General features: G+C 50.6%; 5 protein-coding genes across 14 annotated transcripts in view; 3 read left to right on the top strand and 2 right to left on the bottom strand.

The window, feature by feature from the left end:
- Window positions 1–3,051: 3,051 nt before the first annotated feature.
- Nep3 (M13 family metallopeptidase neprilysin 3) lies at window positions 3,052–8,699 on the bottom strand. 3 transcript variants are annotated; one of them, XM_018029492.2, is made up of 13 exons: window positions 8,006–8,699; window positions 7,111–7,221; window positions 6,883–7,039; window positions 6,611–6,820; window positions 6,232–6,512; window positions 6,036–6,134; window positions 5,781–5,951; window positions 5,570–5,718; window positions 5,257–5,479; window positions 4,730–5,189; window positions 4,505–4,651; window positions 4,291–4,430; window positions 3,052–4,219 (listed from the first exon to the last, which is right to left on the bottom strand). In XM_018029492.2, exons 2-13 carry the CDS (start codon window positions 7,219–7,221, stop codon window positions 4,043–4,045), a joined length of 2,325 nt encoding a protein of 774 aa, XP_017884981.1. In that variant the 5' UTR covers window positions 8,006–8,699; the 3' UTR covers window positions 3,052–4,042. The 3 variants fall into 3 exon arrangements, with proteins under 3 accessions (XP_017884981.1, XP_017884979.1, XP_017884978.1); XM_018029490.2 differs by having other exon boundaries at window positions 8,056–8,698; XM_018029489.2 differs by having other exon boundaries at window positions 8,368–8,698.
- Window positions 8,700–8,874: 175 nt separating this feature from the next.
- Window positions 8,875–13,130, bottom strand: LOC108627932 (uncharacterized). 8 transcript variants are annotated; one of them, XM_018029532.2, is made up of 5 exons: window positions 12,912–13,119; window positions 12,606–12,652; window positions 12,252–12,332; window positions 11,938–12,161; window positions 8,875–11,870 (listed from the first exon to the last, which is right to left on the bottom strand). In XM_018029532.2, exons 1-5 carry the CDS (start codon window positions 12,987–12,989, stop codon window positions 10,657–10,659), a joined length of 1,644 nt encoding a protein of 547 aa, XP_017885021.1. In that variant the 5' UTR covers window positions 12,990–13,119; the 3' UTR covers window positions 8,875–10,656. The 8 variants fall into 8 exon arrangements, with proteins under 8 accessions (XP_017885021.1, XP_017885026.1, XP_017885022.1 ...); XM_018029537.2 differs by having other exon boundaries at window positions 12,606–12,648; XM_018029533.2 differs by having other exon boundaries at window positions 8,875–12,161; window positions 12,591–12,652.
- Window positions 13,131–13,225: 95 nt separating this feature from the next.
- On the top strand, window positions 13,226–14,874 carry Nse4 (SMC5-SMC6 complex kleisin component Non-SMC element 1). The gene is made up of 7 exons (XM_018028988.2): window positions 13,226–13,463; window positions 13,530–13,622; window positions 13,690–13,820; window positions 13,896–14,010; window positions 14,088–14,375; window positions 14,489–14,601; window positions 14,682–14,874. Exons 1-7 carry the CDS (start codon window positions 13,346–13,348, stop codon window positions 14,733–14,735), a joined length of 912 nt encoding a protein of 303 aa, XP_017884477.1. The 5' UTR covers window positions 13,226–13,345; the 3' UTR covers window positions 14,736–14,874.
- A 164-nt stretch (window positions 14,875–15,038) lies between these two features.
- On the top strand, window positions 15,039–16,037 carry LOC113464691 (potassium/sodium hyperpolarization-activated cyclic nucleotide-gated channel 1-like). Its single transcript, XM_026815908.1, has 3 exons — window positions 15,039–15,310; window positions 15,382–15,606; window positions 15,827–16,037. The coding sequence occupies exons 1-3, from the start codon at window positions 15,039–15,041 to the stop codon at window positions 16,035–16,037; spliced, it is 708 nt and encodes a 235-aa protein (XP_026671709.1).
- Window positions 16,038–16,311: 274 nt separating this feature from the next.
- Window positions 16,312–16,978, top strand: part of LOC108627609 (uncharacterized) — a 2,584-nt gene continuing 1,917 nt past the window's right edge. The window contains exons 1-2 of the mRNA XM_026815907.1: window positions 16,312–16,383; window positions 16,532–16,754. Coding sequence (XP_026671708.1) covers window positions 16,312–16,383; window positions 16,532–16,754 — 295 coding nt within the window. The remainder of the gene's footprint in view (window positions 16,384–16,531; window positions 16,755–16,978) is intronic.

Below are 16,978 nucleotides of genomic sequence, written 5' to 3'. Positions count from 1 at the left end.
GTCGTCCTCCTCCTCCTCCTCCTCCTCCTCCTCCCCCCCTTCCTTCTCCTCCTCTGCTTCCTTCCCCTCCCCTTCCACCTTCTCCTCTTTTTCGTGCTCCAGCTCCTCTTTCTCCGCTGTTCGCTTCCGTGAAAAGAGCTGCTTCCTCCTCCGTCGTTTATTCGGCGACGCTACCCTCTCGATCTTCCGAGACGTGACCCTCTCGCTAGAGGCTCGGTCTCGCGGATCGCACGCGGTCCGCGTCTATCGCTCGGCATACAACAGCTGCTGCTGCTGCTGCTGCTGCTGCTGAGGAACGACCAGTATCGATCGCGATCTATCTCCTGCTGCCTGTTCCTCGACGTCTGAGAAATGAATGGTGGACCGATCGATGATCCGTCGATTCCGCGTTCGCCGACGATCACGGTAGCGCGATAAAAGTTCTATCGACGATACGGCAACCGTGAAACGCACAGGTCCATGGTCCGGTCGCGTTCAATTTCGTCTACGGCGATCGCTGAAAGTACAATTTGGCATGATCGTCACTCACTGGCACCGGGACATCGTTGAGTACCACGTTGCACACGAGAGGCCGACATTCACTGGACGCGTACGATCGGATTTCTTCCGCGTATCCTCTCCGGAGCGGAACACGATCCGGTGAACCCTCGTGACCTCTGGTTCACGCGCGAACTTTGATCTAGACATGTGCGCGCCAGCGGACCACTCTCTACCGATGCACCCTGCGTCTCTTCAGACGTATCCTAGGATTCATGTCACCGGCCGGACACGATCGAGAGCTATCGATTTTCCTTGACCTTGCACCTCTCCTGTCGTTACGTCACCTTCGATTCACCGGGTCTCCTCGAGCGAACCAGTCGGTCTGTCGAACGAACGAACGACGGGAACGAGAGGGAACAAGCCCAAGCGACGAGAGCGGAGTCCCGATGTCCGTGGAGTTCGAAGAAAAGCGTGTACCCGCGTGGCGGTAGCAGCCAGCTGGCCGAAGCGTGGCGTAGCGTGGAGTGTCGCGTCGTGTCGCGCCGCGCCGGTAGAACTCGATGGATCCTGAGAGCTTGCCAGCTTGTCAAGCACTGAGTCAGGAGACGCGCGTTCTCATCGCATATATGTCGACGCGGAGACCTCCTCCTCCTCCTCTTCCTCCTCCTCTTCTTCTTCTTCTTCTTCTTTCTTCTTTCCTCCCTCTACACCCTTTACTCTCACTTATCGTCTTTCTCCTCCTCGTGCACGTTCGCCGCTTTTTCTCTCCCGTAGTATCTCACATATTCGCATGTAGGGGCCGAACGTGCACCCGTTGCCAATATACCAGTCCCCACCTTCGCTGATTCTCTTTCTCCTTCGCCACCTCTACCTACGCCGCCGCCAGCACGGCCTCTCCCTTTCCATACCATCGCCCTACCCTTTCTCCTACCTCGTCGTTCGCGAGGCTCTCCCCCGCCTCGCCCGTCGTTAGTGGGAAAGGTTTTGCCGCCTCTCTTCTGTCTCCTCTAGCTTCATTATTCTCCTCCATTTTCGCCTTCTTCTTCTTCTCCTGCTTCTTCCTCTTCTTCCTCTTCCTTCGACCCCTCTAATTTCCAACGTCGCGTTGCTCCTCGACTCAGGGATCGATAAAAAATCGATCACTGTCACGAACGTTTCGTTTTCTTTCTTGGACTCATATCGGGACGATCCCAGAATGTGATACGAGAGTTCCCACCGAAGGTAACCACTTCCGTAAAACGATGCGAACCACGGGAACCAAAAATAACGACGACGCGTACTTGGGATACGCGAAATTTCAAGGTCTTCGACAGGATATGCATGCGTGATGCAAGACGGTGTAACTAACACAGAGAGAAAGAGAAATCTAAAATTCGATCTTCGCAATTTCTGTACGGCCAGATCGATCGAATTTGTATCATTGAATAAAATCGTCGCGCGCCGAACGTTTAGCTGACGGGAAGAGAAAGAGAGAGACAGGCATCCGTCTTGGCGATATTTAAAATCCAAATCGACTTTCGAAACGATTCAAATTCTATCGAACATCGCGCGTTGGCACAAATGCATTAGGCAGCGCGTTGCGAAACGGCGAGACCGATTATTCTGAACCGGCGCTCCACGCGTTTCGTTCGCGGACGAAGGAAGCTGCGGGTGGCTGTGCGATCGAACAATGTTGCACGATCGTAAAGCGTACAGCCTGGTTTCTCAGCCTGGTACGAGCGAACATCGGGACGATCCGAGGACAGCGCGCAGCGAGAACGCGCGCAGTGATCAGCGTCCATGTGTTTACCCCACGCGTCGTTTCTTCCCGTCCGTCGACGCAAGGAGCGAGGGCTACTGCATACGAACGACCAAACGACGCCAACAGCAGGTGGCACGAAAAGAGCTGTCCCCAATTTTCCGCTTCTCTCCCCGACGCCGCGCCGCGTTGCGTTAACTAGCCACTTTTGGAAATCCTTTTTTCGCCCCTCTGTCTCTTCTCCTCCACGCTGTGTCGGCCGACACGAATCGCCCGACTCACCGGACTCGCGGACTCTCCTCCGAAATAGTTTGGAAACGATACGACGATACGAGGAATCTGACCAATTTTCCGTGCACCACCTACGCGAGGAATGAGTGGGTCGGAATACACGAATGATTCATTCGTCTAGACAGGTATAACTATAGTATAACGACGAGGAAAAGGAGTCGGGGACAGAGAAAGATAAAGAAGAAAATAACAGGGATGGGAGCAGGGTGCGTGCACTGTAATAAAGGCGTTTCTTCGTCGAAAATGCAGAACGATTTCCGCCGAAAAGCGGTACCGCCGCCGACCAGACGGACGATGATGAATGGACGAGCTCACGCACCACCGGTAGTGGAACGGTGATTTATTCCGACACCTCTGGCCATTACGCTTACGGTAGTCGAATCGCGAGCGTAACGATCGGGGTTCCGAGAATCGATGGAATCCGTCGTTTCACCGTTCGATTCGACTTTCGTTCGACATACGCGTTCTCACGTCACGTGAGAAGGAGAGGGATAGAAACTGGACGAAGGATCTCGGGGGAGTGAGAGAAATGATCGAGCGAATGAGACGATAATCTTCTGTATTGTATACAATGCTCGATACAATCGCTAGGAATTGAAAAGAAGCTTTTGATTCGCCCGGCTATCGAGCTTTATACGACACAAAATATACGCTTAAGCACGATTTCGACGTCCCCGCGCGTGTTCGTCGACCGACGGATACGGTGGTACACGTGGCACGTAGCATTCGCGTTCAGAAAATAAAATTTCTCAAGCTCGACTCAAGTTCCTGCCCGCAGAAATCACACCGTCCGTGGTCGCCATCGCTCATCGAAGGCCGCTTCTCGTTCGTCAGCGGAGGAACAGACTGATTTTCCCTAAGCGATCGGCATCGAGTTTCTCCTTCGTCGTCGATCTCGTCGAACCGGCCGTTGCTCGCCGTTCATGAAGAAACAAATGAATAACGCACCGTTGGACGAAAGCTCCCGTCGACGACGGTACCGGCTCCGCGAATAGTTCGAACGTGCCCCTTAAACAATTTTTCCGTGGCGCGCGTAAACACGTTGCGTAACACTGATTTCAAGTATAAAAGTGAAAAATCGCTCGTCGCATAGAACTGCGCGCTCGCTGCGCAGTCAGCAATACGTGGGACGATTTCAATGGACTAATTGCCTCGAGTGATCGCGATGAACCACGGTGAACTCGTTCATTAATGAAAAACGTCGACGCGTTGCGAGCCGCGGCGTGCTCGAACAGATACGCAAGAGTACAAATGTGTGTAAGAGAACCGTACGCGTGACAGTCTTGGCGACGCCACCGTGGTTCGGACGAGACCGAGCCGAGGATCGATGCGTCGAACGCGCGCGCGTCCGATCTCGCTTCGTTTAATTTCGTTTCATTTCATTACGAATCTGGTGGAATGGACGTTTCGATGCCGGACAGAATCGTGCTCGCACGGGCAACGAAAACGAGACAGAAGCGGCACGCGGCACGCCTCGGTACGATGAGCGACGCGACCTTCACGGCGGCACGAACGAACCTATGACAAAACGCGTTACCACACTTCACACTTGTGAACCGGATTCATTCGCGAGCCTTCCGGACAGTTGAACTCCGAAGAGAACTCGGGTAGATTCGAGAGCGATCCTATCACCCTGTACTTCGGCGGACAATGGGCATCCTTTTCAATCGCGAGAGCTATCGCCTCGGATTTCACGCTGGAACACCAGCCCTGGCGGCAAACCGATCGTTTTCGAATAAATCTCCCGTTTTTACCGTTGCGTGTTACGAAAAATGAAGTACCTGGGCAAAGTTCAGGAAGAACAGTTGACGATGCGTCAAATTAAGACCGGGTAACGGTAATTGATCCTTGTAGCTCTTAGGCCTCGAAATGTACGCGTGATACGCCGCCTTCAGGCCTCCGTTGTCCGCGATGTTCTCCCCTGCAAGCAGCCGAATTTAGCACGCGTCCATTGCGAGATGATTGCGACCGCGATTGCCACATTGTACGACTGACCCAGAGTCTGCCGCCCGTTCACGTGTCGCCCGTCTATCTCGAACTTGCTGTATTGTTCGACGAAACACTCTGTCCTGTTTTTAAACCTTTCTATCGTAGCCTTGTTCCACCACCGATTCAGGTTACCGTGCAGGTCGTACTCTCTCCCTGGGAACGAGTGGATCGTTCGATCGAACAAGTAGAAGAAGAACAAGAAGAAGAGGAGGAGGAATGAGAAAGATGTACCTTGATCGTCGAAGGCGTGGGTCAGTTCGTGGCCCATGACGACTCCGATACCGCCGAAGTTCAGACTACTAGGATTTTCCATGTCATAGAAAGGACCCTGCAGGATGCCGGCAGGGAAGACCATCTGATTCTTCGTAGGCCAATAATAAGCGTTCACCATCGGCGGCGTCATCATCCAAGTAGTTCTGTTCACAGGCTGATCGAGCTTCTCCAAGTTCTTCCGCAACTTGTACTTGTTCGCGCGTATGTTGTTCTCGAAGTACTCGTTCGGTTTCATGGATAGGTCTTTGTAACGCTCGTCGAGTTCCTTCGGATTCAAAATGAAATTCGGAAACCCGATCATGTCGGTGATGGCGTTCGCCTTCTCCTCCGCGGCTCTCCTCGTCTCCGCGTCCATCCAGTCGAGGTTCTTCAAGTTCTTCGTAAAAGCCTTGCGCACCTGCTCTATCATCTTCCCCGCCTGTAATCAAACACAATTTTAGGAGATGGTCCCTCGGACGCGCCTAGCTGAAAACGTGTAAATCGACCATCGGTTTGCTCTTTCCGTGGAAAACTTCTCTGACGAACATCGCACCGATCGCGAAACCCATCGTGTTGTGCGTATCGGTGACGCAGTAACGCCATTGCTCCTCGCGGCCCTCCGAACCGATCAGAGCTTTCCTCAGCCCCTTATAAGCGTCGCGGAACGGTTTCGACAAGCACGCCGTCAGAGATCTCACGGTGTGCCAGACCAGGTAGTTGTTCAGTGTCCTGTCAGGTGGTAGGAAACGGAAAGAGAAATTTATAGAGAAAAGAGAAAGAAAAGCGCGCGCTTACTCTCTCTTCGGGATGAACACTCACACTTTTCCCTCGTCCGTTTTGTTATAGTCCGACACCAACGACGACAATTTAACAAAGTATTCAGGAGCCAAATTTACGATCACCGTCTTCTCGTCCACCCTCTTGTCGACGAGGAGCGTCGCGTTTTCGAAATATTCTACCCAGGACATCTGAAATTCATCGAATCATAGCACTCTGATGATTCGTCGAGACCCGCGGGATGCCCACTTACGAACGGTGCCCTTTTCTCGAGCTCGCTCAGAGTCATATTGTTGTACAGCTTCTCCTTGTCCCGGCGATCCTCCGGCGGGGTCATGATCTCTGCCAGCTTCGTCTCGAACTGGATCACGTCCTGCATCTGTCTCCTCGTCGAGTTCTCCTCGCCACCTAACAGAACGCCGATCTGCAAACGTACGTACGAGTACCTGTACTCGATCCACCGGTCATGAGACGCCTAGCGCCGGGCGAGATCGTTCGATCGTCGTACCTTCGTCATGTATTCCAAATACGCGGTCAGCACCTTGCCGTGCTCGGAGACGTTCAAATAATCTTCAACGGTCGGCAACGTCAGACCACCCTGATCGATCTTCGAGAAAGGGAAACGACAGAAACGTTTAGCGAACGCGTGCACGCAGTATACATTTCGGGCGTCTGTTCGCGCGCTGTCCATCCCGGCCTCTTACTTGTATGATGTGTCTGCTACTGTTTCGATCGTCCTCGTTCACCGACCACGCGAACAGACCGTCCATGTTGTAAACGTTCTGCAGAACGTGCATGCTCTTCTGCAAGCTCCACGTGTCGAGATCGAACTTCCCCGAAACGTTCCAGCCGCCGATCTCATCCAACAGGTCCAGCATAGGTCGCGCGCCCAGCGTTTCGATGGTGTCGTTCGCGTCCATGCACGAGAGGAAGTAGAACTTGGCTTTCTTCTCGGCCTTCGACTTCATCTCGGCGAACGGTTTCTCTAAACACGGTACATAGGAGAGAAACGGAGCAATTTTACTGCGACTCTGTCGCCGCTGCGAGAGACTCGTTCTCTCTTTTCTCTTTTTTGTTTTTTACCGAGCACGTTCTTCACCACCAGTTGATTCTCCTGCTCGAGCTTGTCGAACATCCCCCACATGCTGCTACCGTCCGGTATCGGATTCCTCTTGATCCAACCACCGCACGCGTACTCGTAAAAATCGTCGCACGGGTCCACCGTGCGATCTATGCCGTTTATGATCGAGGCGGCCACCGTGACGCAGTGCTCGGACATGCAGTGCGTACCATCTGAAGCAACGTGTCTCTCAGAGATTCTCGGAGAACTTGGATCGAAGACGCCGTGATCTTACCTTCACCGTGCGAAGTGACGTGAAGTATTTGGGATTCGTTCCAGCCGTTTCTGCTGTTAATCTCTATGGACAGTAAGACGATCGTCAGCAAGAGGCACGCGCAGATCACGAGCAGACATCTCTCTAGCGGACTCCTCGCTCTCCACAAGGAGATTCCCTGTGTACCAAACGAACAGATCAGACACCCTCGTCTTTTTCTTGCGCCTCTTGGCGCTTGTCTTCACGCACCGAGGTGTATCTGACGTGCGTCCCAGACCTGCTGAGCTCGCTGTTCAGTGCCACGGGTCCGATGCTGCTGCTGTCCTCGTCCTCGAACTCGGCTTGTTTGTACATCGTCATCTACGGAGAGAGCTCGTGAACCGGTTGAAGCGTCCGGACGCTTTATCGTTTTATTTATCACAGCGGCCACCGGGCATGGGGACACTTTTTTCGATCCGACGCAGAGCGGACACTCGTCAGAGACGAAGAGAGGAGACGATTGGCCGTTACACGATCGTTAGAATTTCTAACGATTCGGAGAAACGCAAACGTTGTGACACGGTTCCGGGTCGAGCTAAAAATATCTACCGCCCCGACGCGACGGCTGGTCGTCGTAAGGAGAGGGCCGAAGAAACAGCCGATTCTGATCTCTGATCCCGTGATCTTCGTCGCGTTTTACGAGTTCCGTGTGAAGAACGTCGGCGCGGTGCGTTCTACGTCGTTGGCAACGAAATCGAGAGAAATTGGTGCGACTCGTGGCGTCCGCGATGTGTCTCGGTACGTCGTTCTCGCGGGCCCGTCACGTTCTTCTAAACGCGTTTCGAAGAGAACGACGTCGATCCGCGGGTATCTCTGACGCGTCCAGAGGCTCATTCGCTGGACCGAGAACGGAAGGCGGAACCACCGCCGCCGCGCGTGGACGTGGAAGAGACGCGACGGACGCTCGTGACGAAACTGCGAGCTGGTTGCACGCGGCGCGGATGCACGCGTGCAAACACGAGGATTCGTGGAAGCGCGCGCACGCGTCTACGATCGAGTTATTCGTTTCGCCTTATGACAGGAAACGAACACTTGTACCCTCGTTACGACGATCAAAATGCTTTCTGTCTCGCGTCGCGTTTCGTCACGCGCTCGCGATACTCACGCTTGGAAAAGGAAGCGAATCGCTTCTCTCGTCCGAAGATCACGACTCACCCAGATGAGAGACACACCGATCGCACGGGCGAATCGTTGATCGCTGATCGACGATGCGCCGTTTACGCGACTGGGACAAAGCGGGACGCGGTCGATCAATGAGACGGACCGAAGACGAACGTAATTCCTCGTCGATGACGAACGCTCGTTATGGAACGAACCCGCCGATGAGACGACACTGGAGTTTGGAGAAACGAGACGATTCGGGGTAGCGAATCGGTCGGGACGAGAGGTCCGTCCGTCAGAATCACGTCGAAGGCGACCGGTCCTCCGACGATATCGTTACTCGCGACCCGTGTACGTGGCACTCACCTTCACCGACATTTCGTCGCCGGGAATAATCGCGCACTGTCACTCTGATTATCGATTCACCAGTACCCGAGGGCGAATCCTAGCAACGAACGGGATGTCAGGGACGGGTGGAACGGCGACCGTTGCGTCGCGTCGCGTCCGGTGGTGAGAGAAAGGCGGAGAGAGAGAGTCGAGGGAGAGACAGGTGTACGCTCGAAACTGTGTCGTCGTCGTAGTCCTCTGGACTAGGACATTTTCCAGCGTTTATCTCGACTCGGCCGCTACATCGGCTTTCCCAACTTTCCCGTGGCTCTCCCGCGGGGTTGCTCCGACGGGCCACGACCCCTCTACCGCCGATCCCTCGATATTGATTTCCTAGGTCCACGGCCTCCCCAGCCACCTACCTCGCCTTGCATCGGTGATCGTTCACCGTCATACTCCTCGGACGGTGCGTCTCTCTAACGCGACACGGATCGGGAATCAATGGATGGGGAATCGATGAATCGGGAAACGACGTACCCTGCCGCGTGAATAAATATTTTATCTTTATTCCAGCAAAGACGTCCCTTTGCGTGAGGTACGGTACAGCTTATAGTATACATATTGATACGGATATGATTGCACGTTACAGTGAAAGAATCGTTCGGACTATTCGACGATCGATCGTTAAAGCTATAATGATACGCAGGCTACGCACACGCACACAAAATATACTGCCTTCTAAATCTATAGAAGACCCCGCGAACGGTGTGTCACCCTTATCAGTAGCAACGGTCATTCAGACGAACTGTAGCGAACAGCTCGTCCGTGCCCGGGTTACAAAAAATAATTGTGCACACAGTGTGCATTACGATGCACACGCACTGGCGCGTGCGGATGCATATATATATATACGTATATATCCGTATATTTATTTATATAATTTTCTCTCGTCTTTTTTAAACCGACGCCTTGATCGCCCGATGAAATCGAGCAGCTCTTCTCTCGGGCTACGACGAGGCGATCGATTCATTCGCTCTTACCCACGTTTATCGTAACGGACTCGATATTGGCACGTACGCTATTACTTTGGACCGCTGAACTTATCGTTAGAATCGGAAACTTACAAACGATATGCTTAAATTCGATATGCTTACGATATGACGCGGAAATTATTCGCGCGATCCGTTTCTCGTTCGACTTAAGAAAATAACAGTTGAACCTGGAAACGAAAAGATGTACCGCGACCCGTAAACATCGATCACTCTCGAGATTAGAGATTCACGCATCCTCTCGTTTTAAAATTAGATAAGATACATCGAATTCTCCTGCGGTTCGAAGAGATCATCGTCGAGATCGAGAATCTTGACGATCTGCACGATCAGAGAAACACGGAAAGGACAGGACGTTCTCTCGAAAAATCAGGATTCGTAGCATCTTCGAGAAGGACGCACGAAACTGTCCGATATAACGAGTACACGTATAATAACGTTAACCTAATAATTAGAGTTAGTCACGTTAAAAACTGTTCCGTGGCTCGTAAAGTGCGACGACGTGCGAAGATTAGAAAAAGGTGCGCTAACGAGTTATTGGCGTACCGTAGCATACGTAGGACGATTAAGTACGGCGTCGGAGGACGCTCTTGTGCGTAATTGGAATCGGTCGAGATCACTCGAGGAAGGATGGGTAGAAGGGGGAAGAGTGACGCGTTTTACAGCTCGGAACCATCATCGCTAAAGCGAACAGGACATTATTATTCTTCACCGAAAATTGCTGGCAGTATCGCGTAATTGCGAAAGAACGAGAGATCCCATCGAGTCACGCGACAGTTAACATAAGCTACGTTGAGGTAACGACCGTCGGTGGAAACAGCAGATTGTCCCGTAACCGTGACCGGTACGCGATCGAAACGACGACCAAACGACGTCGAGCGTGTGTGGTCCCGTGGCCTGGGCCTCCGTGTCCGTCTACGAACGTCGTCGAATCGAACACGCCCGATCGCGGAACCCTCGGGATCGCGAGACACTCGTACCAGAGATGAGCGGTATCCGATGAACACCAAATGGTCGTGAGTGTGCTCGGGATCCAGAAATAAATCGAGGTCGGTGCGCGTTGAATGTTGGAAAGAAACAATGCGGCGTTTCGTATCGTCGGACCGATTACACAGGACAGAACTTCTCGGAGCGAATCGCTCCTCCGGCGCGATTCGCGGTACCGTCCGCGTCGATGCCGTCAATACCGGATGAATGCGGACGCACGCGAACGCGCGTAAGTCGGCAACGTGTATAAGAATAAGCACTATATCGTGTGAGAAGGTAGTAAGGTGAGCGCTCAGTCCAACGATTTTGACCTGTCTAATCTACGTTTACTTTCAAGATTAGAATTTGTACTGGCATTCGCGAGACGAGAACGAGACTGCTCGAGTCTCTCGACGTTCCCCGTAGAGGAAGACGCGTAGTCAGAAACGGAACACGCTGATATCACATTATTGGATGGATTCGATTGGAAAGAATTCACGCTAACGTTGGCCCTGTCCTCTAAAGAGCTCGCGACGCGGGATTCGTCGACCACCGCGCGCGCCGTGGCTGGCTCCGTGTTAATAAGACCGTCGCAGGAATAGGGCAAAAGTTTCGAGAACGGCCTTTGAACGGAATATTCTTCGCACCTCTCTTTCCCAGCGTACCTACCGGTCACTTTTAAAGAACCGCCGTACACGCGACGATTGATCGTTGACTCCGAAAACGAATCCTCGGTCGAGTTCAGATCCGACTTCGAGTCGCTGCCGTGGCTCTGTCCCTCGAGCTTGAACAGAGAAGGAACACCCGCCGCCGCCGTCGCTTCCGATACCATTCGATTCTTCTCTCCCGACTGGCCGCCGTGCGCCGTCGACTCGTTCGAACAATCGTTCAGCCTCCAAACGACTTGCTCTCCGCTGCTACCCGCTACGCAGTCGACGTTCACCGTCGTATACCTCTCCGCGTTCGCGCTCGACGCTTCCGGAGCTTCCGACGACTTTTCCATCGGACACGGGACGTAGCTCGCGGGGGTAGCTCGGTACGCTCGATCGAACCCGTTCCTGGGAACGAACGGTTCCTGATACACGAAAGGAAGACACGTCTGTGTGACCGTCCCGTCCGTGACCGCGCAGTACGGTGGGAAATGCGTGAATGGAATAGCCTCCCGCGGCTCCCGCGGCTGGGAACCCGTCCCGCCGCTCGCGAACCGAGCGGCGTGGTCCAGGCTGTCGTTCAATCTCGCGGAAAAGTTGCAGGTGTACGAGAAACATTGGGGCACGTACGAACTCGTCGGAGCGATACTCGGCGATTGGGCGTTAGTCCGCGCATTCGTCGATTCCGGCGATGCTGGGCTCGACGGCTTACCACGCGTTTGTGCTATCACGGTCTCGTAGCTCGGCGGTGGCCCGTATAATTGGTAATATGGACAGTTCGCGTCGTTCAACATGACGCTCATGTTTTGGTATTGAGCCGACGTCGTCGCGTTCCCGATCGCGTTGTACGCCGGCACCGTTCCGTTCCTCTGAGGGCCTGCGGGCACGATTCGATCGGTAAACGCGTCTGAATCGAGCAGACGAAACACATGCACTGAACTCGCCTTTCCACATCCGATGCAACAGAACGGTGTTCCTCGCCGAGTTGTAAGTGATGCGAGCCCTCTGCCCCTGACACGTCGCCGATCCTCGAAGAGCGTTCGGGGCACGTGCGTTCGAAGATCTGGCGGGTATCGCCGATGCAGCCGCTCTGTACCTTCCTTGTAACCAATACCGATACCACCAGCCACCACCGGAGCATACGAGGAACATGATGATGACGAGTATCCTGCGAGAGAGACGAACGATACGTTTGATTCTAGCTTCTCTAGCAGAGGAGATGATGAATCGCAGACGTTCGGTCAACAAGCTTGCGCACCAATAATACCATAAGTGGTGAAAATGTAGCCCAGGTGACACGCAACAACCGATACCGCAACAATACTCGCTCCTAGAGCATCTGAAACGAATACACGATGTACACGTACGCGCGATCGCGCGTTCGTTCAAATTCACTTCTTTCCCTCGTTCCTTATTCTCGTTTTCTCCTTTCCTCCTTTTCTCTCTCTCTCTCTCTCTCTCTCTCTCTCTCTCTCTCTCTCTCTCTCTCTCTCTCTCTCTGGTTCTTTCGACTGACCGATTTCACCGGTGAGAAAAGAAGAAAACGTCCTCCCGTTCGATGCTATATTTAGCGTATACATGAGACAAGTATATTTACGTGCATGGAACTCACTCATAGTATTCTCCAGGCATTTCAGAGGCACAATATTTTGCTTCTGCCTGAAAGAAGTTCGTATTTTAGATCGATGAATTTTGAATGAACGAGATCGTCGGAGATCGTCGTAGAACAAATGAAACTCGCTCCACCGCGTACGCGTACGCAGCCGTGCCGTCGCACGCGAAAACGAGTCGTTAAACGAGAGTGTTAAGTTAAATACTCCTCGTCAGTTTCGAATTTCGAACGAGCACGACAGATTTCCTTTATTCAGACGAAACGATGTAGAATACCAGAATGCTTCGGGCAAGATAATTGTCTTACGTATATCAAACATTTGGACGTTCCGGCGAATATCGCCAGCTTCTTCTTCGCGTTCCGTGCCATTTTCTCGAAGACCATTTATACTTTTATTTCTAACGAATAAGAACGGCGCACTGTACCAGATTGTTTTGACATAATCACCGTCTCGCTCCGACCGTCATGTGCACACAACATTGCACACCACTTATTGATTTCAATTTCGGAACTTTAGAATGACGTCATCGGGCATGCGTCGAACGCGTTCGTCCCGACGGAACCCTGCAGCGTGAACAGCGAGACGGAAGCAGCACCGAGAAAGATGCAAAACAGGTGAACCGTCCGTCATACACGCGTGCACGCCGTGGTGCACGCCGCACCCGCCAACCGGTCGAGCCAGTGTACGTCTGTTAGAAATTAGTGATTTCAGTTGATTTTCAAAATTTAATTGAGCCGAGATGACGGAAGATAGTAGTAGCAGCTCTGGTAATAAATCGAGAAGAGAATCATTACTGTTATCGCCGCTTCAAAAGAAAGAGAAGTTAAGGTCGATTCTAACCAAAGTCGAATGCCTCGGTAAGATGTCTGGATAATGCCTGCCTCGAGAATAGTACGAACGATCGTTTCGTTCTTCTTTTACAGAGGATTCTATCACCGATATGACTATAGAGACTTTGAAGACATGTATGAACGAAACGGATGAAATAGACGCCGACACATCTCTCCGGGAGAAGGGTATACACCAGTTTTAAAGTCACAACTATTCTTTCAAATTCATTACGTATACGATGATCGTTTTCAGTACAAAATCAAGAAATTATATTGTTGGATTCGGAGATGATGCACGTGTCTTCTAGAATTTTACAATCCTATAAAAGGTCTTTGAGAGATATCGTATCCGTGTACGATGAAGTAGAATTTGCGCATAAAGTGGTACGTAACGAACGATCCTTCGACTTTACTGCTTTTTTTCCTTTCAAATTGCCAATGACCGATCGTTTGATGCAGATGAACTACATACGACAAAACTCTAACGTGGAAACAGAAACACCAGATTGGTCGGTTCTAGAGTCGGAAGTGACAAAACTTTTTAGAGTAGAACCGCAATACAGTTCATTCCTAGGTTTCAGAAGATTTCATAGTTACGAAATTGTTTTGTTTTATGAACCGATGCATTCATTTTCCTTGGTTTATCTTAAGGCACCTTGGAGCCGTTAGAGAGGAAAGAAACGATCAAGAGAGCGTCGATAGTCAAAGCAGCTAAGGCACAAGTAAAGCGACCAGAGAACGTCACTACCGTTGAAAAAGAGGGAGAGAGCATAGAGCTGACCGTGAAGATATACAAACTCATTTCGAAATATTGCAAGAACAACAAGAAGCCCCTCGATTATTTCCGACTCGTCTTGGACCCGACAGATTTTGGAAAGACTGTTCAGAATATTTTACAAATATCTTTTCTCGTTCGCGACGGACACGTGGAAATAAAAGGTAATCGGGACTGAGAGATGAATCTGATTGTTCCCTGCATTTTCACGAGCTGACAAAGCGATGATGTTCGTTTCGATTAATTTTTTACTCGTCGAACGTTGTTTCGTTCATAGATTCGGGTGATGCTCTTGTAATCGTACCTACCAAAGAGAGAAGGACTCAAGCGGCGACTGAGGAACGTCCAAACGTTCAGAATGTAATTTACCTCAACATGGAGCAATGGAAGGTAAAATTCCTACTGTTCTTCGTATCATGCCTTCTGCGAATAAATGTTATACCATGGAAAGTGATTACTTCGTATTTCAGAGTTTAAAGGATGTTTATCGATTAGAAAAGCCGATGATCGATTTTGATACTTAACGCGACAGTGTATGACCAGAGATCACGGAAAGTGAGACGAGCCGTTCATGTACATAGATCTTCATACGTATACGTTTCATTAAAAGTTTGTGTTTTGTAAAGTTTTTAATACCAATAAATGTTTATTTCATTCATTAAACCATGAATCTGACTTATTTCACAACGACCTTGACCAAACGACCAATCTTCGATGTACTACGACGCACGATACTTCGTTACCCGAACAAATGCTTTCGACGGTTCGAAATTGTTTCTCCGATGCGTCGCAGTTCACACGTCGACCTCACGTTTGAAGAAGGAAAAATGTCAATTTCTAAGCGGTCGCACGCGAAGAGGCGACTGGACGTTCACATATGCGAACTACCGAAAACGTCCGAGAGTAATTTACCGAAATTACCGCCGAACGCGAGATTCTATACGCGATGGAGAAGGAGTTTTCAGAAACTTTTTCTCGTCTCCCTTAACCACCCATTGACGCGTAATTATTTACGCAGTTACGCGGCCATTAACTTTGAGAAGAGGAGACATGGCCGTTCCACGTTTTGGTGGGTGATACATCCCTGCAGTGCATTAAGGTGACCTTGCATCGAGTTCGAAATTGGTCCCGTCGGAACCTTTGAATCACTACGTATATTTATTCACGCAGATATTACTGGGACCTGCTAATGACGTTCACGTACTTGTACGTGTTCGTTATGATACCTTACACGTTGGCGTTTCAACGAATAGCCAAGAGTACTGATATAGAAAGTTGGAAGCCGGTATATCCCGCGTTCATAATCGGCATCGTCGACATCATGCTGAATTTCATTACAGGATTCAAGTCGCGAGACGGTCATGAGATTTTTCTCAATCCTGTCCTGATAGTACGGTAATACGTTTGTTCCCATGATCCGTCGATCGTCATGCGTCACGAATACCTGTCTCGCGAATTCGAAGGGAGGGTGGTTCTTCGGACAGATCGAACTCGCTCGTTACGCGTCGCGTCGAATTCTCGATTGAGCGAAAAGAAAAGAGATCTCGAACGACGTCCGCGTTCTTGCTCGTTTTCAACGATCTGTTCATTCCGTTTATTAAGTATTTTTATGCAGACATTATTTGAGAGGATACTTCGTCGTCGACTTCTTGTCCTCGGTCCCGTACTTCTGGTTCTATTCGTATCGCGTTCTGCCACCGGGTCCCGATTCGAACTCGATCTTCCTGCTCCCTGAATTCTGCCTGACCCTTAGAATTTTACGCACTTACACGCTGCGTCTCTACATCAGACAAATAATCGTGGTAACGAGGAGTAACGATTGTTGAAATAAAACAGAGAGGGAAAAAGATAGAGAATAAGAAAGAACGTATCTCCACAGAATTTTACTCTTTCTCACGCGCAAGACACGACTGTCTGGTTAGGAGTCTTGATACTGTTGATATTTCATTGGTGCAGCTGTTTGACGCTCGTCTTTCCGTTCATTTTTGCACACTTAAAAGGAATCACCGCGATGGTGCGTCTATACTTTTAAAATGGAGGACAGTTTCCGTAACTACAACGAACGACTCATCGTCAACGATTCGTCCGCAGGATTCGGACATGTATTTCTACAGGGAGAACCTGCACATGAGGAGAGACTCGTTGATCTACCTAACGTACTTCCACATGGGCGTGAGCAACTTCTTCGCATCGGCTTTTTCCGAGTTCGAGAATTTGGACAAGCCGGATCTGTTGATACGGTGCATCTTGTTATTATTCGGAAAAAGTTTCACGATATATCTCATAGGTAAAATTGAATCGCTCAGATCGTTGAAACGAGATCGCATTAAACATTTTTCACGTCGCAACAGTCATAGTACTGCAGCTGAATCAATCGGCCGCCGAGCCCGAACTGAAGTATCAACGAATCATGCACCGGGTGAAAGAGTATATGCGTGACAAGAAGCTACCGGAAAATCTTAGAAACAAATTGAAAATTTATTACGAGTATCGCTTCCAAGGGAGTTATTTCAAAGAGAACGCGATATGCGGCACGCTGTCCAGTTAGTATATTTAAATCGTCGATATCTCGATCGATTCCGGGTCGACGCGCGCGCGTCGTACCTCTGAAATCTCTCCTCCGCGATGCTTAAGGATGTATTGGCTATACAATCAATCCCAAAAGTTTATGTACCTTAGAAAAACGCATTTCCTACAATTAAAAAGAAATCAGATGTCGGAAGAATAATGCTAATAATAAATAGCTACGTGCTAAAAAGTATAGAAG

Source organism: Ceratina calcarata, unplaced genomic scaffold (assembly GCF_001652005.2).
Source record: "Ceratina calcarata isolate Rehan_Ccalc_2016 unplaced genomic scaffold, ASM165200v1 scaffold48.2, whole genome shotgun sequence".
In the NCBI taxonomy this organism is placed as follows: Eukaryota; Metazoa; Arthropoda; class Insecta; order Hymenoptera; family Apidae; genus Ceratina; species Ceratina calcarata.
This window is presented reverse-complemented; position numbering and strand designations above follow the sequence as displayed.